This window comes from Pinus tabuliformis, chromosome 8 (assembly GCF_031772625.1).
Source record: "Pinus tabuliformis cultivar Carrire ecotype Pingquan chromosome 8, CPIR1, whole genome shotgun sequence".
In the NCBI taxonomy this organism is placed as follows: domain Eukaryota; kingdom Viridiplantae; phylum Streptophyta; class Pinopsida; order Pinales; family Pinaceae; genus Pinus; species Pinus tabuliformis.
The window spans coordinates 540,872,126-540,878,125 of NC_142294.1; the positions used below are offsets into that span (position 1 = coordinate 540,872,126).

The 6,000-nt window shown below is 35.1% G+C and overlaps 1 protein-coding gene across 1 annotated transcript; it reads right to left on the minus strand.

Annotated features, from left to right (window-relative positions):
• Positions 1-356: 356 nt before the first annotated feature.
• On the minus strand, positions 357-4,554 carry LOC149236546 (putative linoleate 9S-lipoxygenase 4). The gene is made up of 3 exons (XM_089368947.1): positions 4,476-4,554; positions 970-1,081; positions 357-579 (listed from the first exon to the last, which is right to left on the minus strand). Exons 1-3 carry the CDS (start codon positions 4,552-4,554, stop codon positions 357-359), a joined length of 414 nt encoding a protein of 137 aa, XP_089225073.1.
• Positions 4,555-6,000: the final 1,446 nt, after the last annotated feature.

Consider the following 6,000-nt stretch of genomic DNA (forward strand, 5'->3'; position numbering starts at 1 on the left):
CAAGAATTATAATTTATAAGATCCAATTTACAAGGTTGGTCAACATGTATAAACCCCTTGTGTCATCGCTCTGTCCAAGTGGGGAATAATAATATGACAGTGGAATCACTATTGTGAATATGAAGAGACATAATACTATGGCATGTTTATAGATCGTTGTTGGCTGAATGACTTGCAATTGGCTTTCAAGCTGTTGGTTCACCATAAGTTGGATGTACAAAATATTAGTTGGATTTGAAGAACAAATAAAGCTAGGATAAAAGGTCCAAATTTCTGAAATTATTAGTTTCTTCCTTCCCCACCTTTCCATTTTTATTATTATTATTATAATACTAATAATAATAATATTATTATTACTAGATAGCTCCCTGGATGCCAACATTTCTGATTTCCTTCCACCATGCTTGCAGCTCTGTATCAGATTTCACTGCATCATCATTCTGGTAGTACAAGGACAGGTACTCCTTAACCCATGAAACTATTGCGAACCATATCTCCAATCCATCCACAGCGTAAGGGTAGTCTTCGATCATTAGCTTCAACCCGTAGGGCATTGATGAGTCCACCACTGCCATACCCCTGTCAAGTTGTAGCCACATTCAGGTAAGAATGTTAATCAAAATTCAAATGGTTGACACAAATATGAGGCTCAGATTTTAATCAGTATTGATTACTGTTTAGAAAACAAAGAGCACTAATCAGCACAGCATCATACCAAAGTTTGAATTCCATACATAAAACGTTACAGTAAAAAACAGAACTGACTGAAAGAAAAAATCTATATACAGAGAGATACAGTATAATTGTAAGGAGATCGTCCATATTTATAATAAATTGGGAGAAGCCCAACGATGGACAGTTCACCAACCAAGTAATGATAGGTCAAATGTGCACAGTAATTAGATCACTGACCTAAATAAATTTTAGTCTTTAACTCCATGGTGTATGTACAACAACAATTATGATTACCTTTTCATGAGATCTGCAGGTAACCCTTGTTCGTCAAGCCTCCATTGCCTGTACACTACCGAAGAAATCTCCAAGGCATACTTTCCAGTAAACACTGTTCTTTCAAGAATGCCTCCGCCATTTAAATTTTTAAATGTCAGATATTAACAAATCCTACCTGCCCCCAGTTAAAATTTAAATGTGCATGGATAGCACGCGGATACAATGTAGATAACCGACAGCACACTACAACCGAGGGGGAAAACCAGAAACAGGAGTTGAGGGACATTTCGACGTGTTCGACGAGAACACCTTAGGGTTTATCTGTGCATGCTAAGATACAAACTGGCTCAACGACGTAACATTCTTTCTTCGCTTCTCGGCCTCGATCCAACCGATGTCCAGTGTATGAGCTAAGCTGTGTAAATATTGATAATTATTTTTTTTTAATTACATTCCAGGGTTTCAGCTACAATTTTAGTAGTTCTCAAGGATTTATGCATGTTTAGCAATCTGATGTGTACAAATGATGACACTATCATTTGACAATCCCAACGTTGTGAGAATGCGGTTGGATTTGGTTTCACGAATGAGTTTCAGATTGATATTAATATTTTGATCTCATGTGGCTGTTACAACAAAATTGTTAAGAGAAAAGACTTCAATTAAATGACAGATGAGGTGAATCAATTTTTTCTAAGGATCAAGTCATTGGAAAAGGGGCCAAGCTTTAAGAAGCAACTGACATCTAACCAAAGAGAAAACAGTCCAGCAGCTGTAGAAGTAGACCGACCCCAACCTATGATCAAAGGACAGTGAGTTCAAGTTTGTTGAGCATGGTTGTATAGAGATTAGTAGATGTCTAGCAGCATACAAGTCTACAGTGACATGTATTGACCTGTTGAAGGAGGTGCTAAGGGTAGACAGATACTTGTGTGTATTGACCTGCAGCATACAAGATAGTTGGACCTTGGAGCTAATTAAACTGCTAGTGACTGATAAATAGCTTGAGCCCACAAATCTAGAGCAGAAGATTGATCAATTCAACCTAGCATCATTGAACCTTTGAGAAAGTACACAATAATTTATTTCTAAGTGACAGCAATTTGAAATCTGTCTTTTAGAAGCAATATGAAGTAAATCCTCAGTTTTAAAACCCTCTGCTAATTGAAATTTTGTTTTAAACTGAAAAGTATGTTTTAAAACCCACTGCAAATTACAAACTGCAAAACCCTTATTGCATCTTGCAGTTACAGGCAACATTCTCAGAGGGGTTATAAGTTGAAATTTGTAAGCGAACCTTAAGGGTTTATGTTCTATATTGGAGTTAGAAAGAATTTTTTCTTGGAGTAATAAGGTGATTGTGTATGGAACCAGGCACAAATTTTTGGAGGCACAAGCAGATCTGACCCATACCAATAATATTATGTCAGAATATCACATCACAAATTGAATGGGAAGAATTACCCAGCAAGGAAACAAAGAATGAACCTACTCCTTTCCTATCATGATCTTTGGGAGTTGGTCACTCCAACATGTCAAAAACTAGATCCCATGCCTAATCACTATAAGAAGAAAAATAAAAATGTAACACTACTCACTTTTGCTCTTGAGGTCGTCATTCTTCATCATATCAGAGGCCTTAGCACTACTATTGAAGTATGGAAGAAATTATAAAGTTTGTATGCAACCTCTAATGAAATTTATAATTTATTATTGAAAAACAAATTAGCAAATTTGAATATAACAAAAATCAATTCTATAATAAAACATGTCCAGTAAGTGCAAGAATTGAAGAAAACTATTTTCAATCGATACCGAAATTAAAGACAAAATAATGATTACTATTTTATTCATTAGCTTGCCTGAGTTGTATTAAAATTTCAAATCATCATTTTATTCTCAAAATGAAACTTCAACTGAAGAAGTTGTAGGTTTTCTAATCCAAGAACAACAAAAAAGAACGAGTGTGAAGGTCCACACAGAGCATTTACAAGAAGGCTCAAAGGAAGTGGCCAAAACTAACGTCATGGCAGAGACAAGCATAATAGGTAATCAAGTTAGCAAATAATTATATAGTTGCCAAGGTAATTCACAAAATACCAAATCCAAATTTTGCAAATATTGTGGTGGAAATAAATAAGAAGAAAAATAAAAATGTAACACTACTCACTTTTGCTCTTGAGGTCGTCATTCTTCGTCATTATATCAGAGGCCTTAGCACTACTATTGAAGTATGGAAGAAATTATAAAGTTTGTATGAAACCTCTAATGAAATTTATAATTTATTATTGAAAAACAAATTAGCAAATTTGAATATAACAAAAATCAATTCTATAATAAAATATGTCCAGTAAGTGCAAGAATTGAAGAAAACTATTTTCAATCGATACCGAAATTAAAGACAAAATAATGATTACTATTTTATTCATTAGCTTCCCTGAGTTGTATTAAAATTTCAAATCATCATTTTATTCTCAAAATAAAACTTCAACTGAAGAAGTTGTAGGTTTTCTAATTCAAGAACAACAAAAAAGAACGAGTGTGAAGGTCCACACAGAGCATTTACAAGAAGGCTCAAAGGAAGTGGCCAAAACTAACGTCATGGCAGAGACAAGCATAATAGGTAATCAAGTTAGCAAATAATTATATAGTTGCCAAGGTAATTCAAAAAATACCAAATCCAAATTTTGCAAATATTGTGGTGGAAATAATCAGTGCAAAAGATTGTTTTCTAAAAAAAGACAATGACGATGAAAGGATTGGAGGTAGAGGTTGTAGTGGCAAGGGAAGAGGATAAAAAGATCAAAGTGATTTTGCAGAAAGTAATACAATGGTTAATAAAAGATTATTATTAACATTCCTAAGGGAATTATCATCACTTAGATCTTATCATATAAATTAATCAAGAGCCGAGAGGAAAATACAGTAAATCACCATGATAATAGTTAGCAACCCTAGTATCCAACACTCCTGAGAAAAATAACAGAAAATCCCCAAGAAGTCAGTGTATGATGATTATGAAGGGAGAATCCAAAACGGGAAGTGATCGGCTGCAAAGGTAAGGTCGTCATTAAGAATTGAACTTTATAGTTACCTATTTCCAAAGTGTGATGACACATAGATGAACAACTCTGACATCATGTTGAACCCAGATTCTTGTAAAATAGTTACAGAGCCAAATTTTGGCAAAGGGGAAAGTGAGAAAATGAGAGGCAGTTCGAACCGGGAGAGGAGGGTGGTTACCCTTTAACCAACCCTCTCTCAATCTCACCGTCGATCTAAACCCAATTTCTTAGAGTCGTAGATTGATCACGCAAACCTAGAAATTTCGGTGATTCATCGTGGAAAAAGGGTTCGAGATAGTTCGATGGTCAAACATTACACCTTGTGCTTGAATAAATACAATTATGTGAAATATCTTACCGTATATTTATAGCGTCAAAATCTAGTGTTTCTGACTGCATGAATTGGCTTCAAGTGGTGGCGTAATATGTATCTAAAAAAAGGCATGTTCACATCAACACCTTGATTTGTGATGAGAATAGCGCCCGAAATAGCGATGGGCATATCACCAAGAATAACATCAGAAGCTATTTCTTCCATTATTGTATTTAACCTTCCGTAGTGGCAAGGGAAGAGGATAAAGAGATCAAAGTGATTTTGCAGAAAGTAATACAATGGTTAATAAAAGATTATTATTAACATTCCTAAGGGAATTATCATCACTTAGATCTTATCATATAAATTAATCAAGAGCCGAGAGGAAAATACACTGAACAGAGAAAATAATAATCTTTTAATAGCCAGACACAGAAGTCAGTGCATAACGATGCATTTGGAATATTGATTCTGGTAGTACCAAACACACCATTCATAAAAGAGAAGCCTTTTTCCGAGATTGATAGATGTGAAAATGTAGATATTGTTTTGGCTGATAACAATGTACATGAACTACAAGGTGTTGTCCCCTTTGTTGAAGTTCAATTATTCAGAATCTGGTAGAAATCAAGCACAGAATAAGAAGATGCATGGACGTGTTTGGAAGAGAAATACTCACGGGCTATAACTTGAGGAAGGGGATACTTGAACCATTTTTCCCTGTCTGTTGTAAGAAACTCTTTGACAAGCTCAAAGGGAATGAAATTTTTGGCAGCTTCCAGAATTGAGTTGTTGGGCAACTTTTTCCCATCGGAAAAGAGCTTCTTAATGTCTTTAAAGGAGTCGAACTCATTCATAGTTGAATCAAACAGCGATTTGAGCTCCGGTACCAGGAATTGAACAATTGCCTTGAGGGAATGGGCTAAGAAATCAGACATTTTCAGATGCCCAAAACGCTCATCTCGTGGGACACATCTCGTACTGTTTACAGCATCGACACCAAAAATCCAGGTTCCGCTAGAGAAATTGCAGCAGCAATGGCTGCCGCGTCCATCGTTTTCAAAACATCCGACTTCTCTTATTCTCAAAGTCTTTTCAAACTGCAACTCAGAGTAATTAAACCGCCATTGCCATGAGCGAGAACCGCTAGACGCAAATTCATGAACCGTTTTAGTTTCATGAACCGTTTTTTGATCAACGATCAAACTTTGTTCAATCGTCTAACACCACACATCTACGGTGAAGAATAGGACACGGCGACAGCTAGGGCAATTCATTTCAAAGAGGAACGCCTTACGGCGTAAATATTCTACAACATTCCACAAAAATTAAATTCCTACCACTAATAATTATTGATTATTCAATTAAAATTCTAAAAACTCTACTAATTTTCTTAACTTACTAATTAGCATGTTATAGAGTGGGGTGGTGGGTGATATAGGGGTTATTACAGATCCTATATGATTAATTGAAAGTGCATTTATACTTAATGAATGTTCATATTTATACTTTTAAAAAACTTAATAAAATATGACACGAATGTTCATATTTATACTTTTAATAAAATTAATAAAATACACCATTAGGAGAAGAAGGGCCAAGTGAGTAGGATGTTGATTAATCTTGTATAAAACTTTACTATGAATAAATCAGTTCTTCTCCCGTCATGTC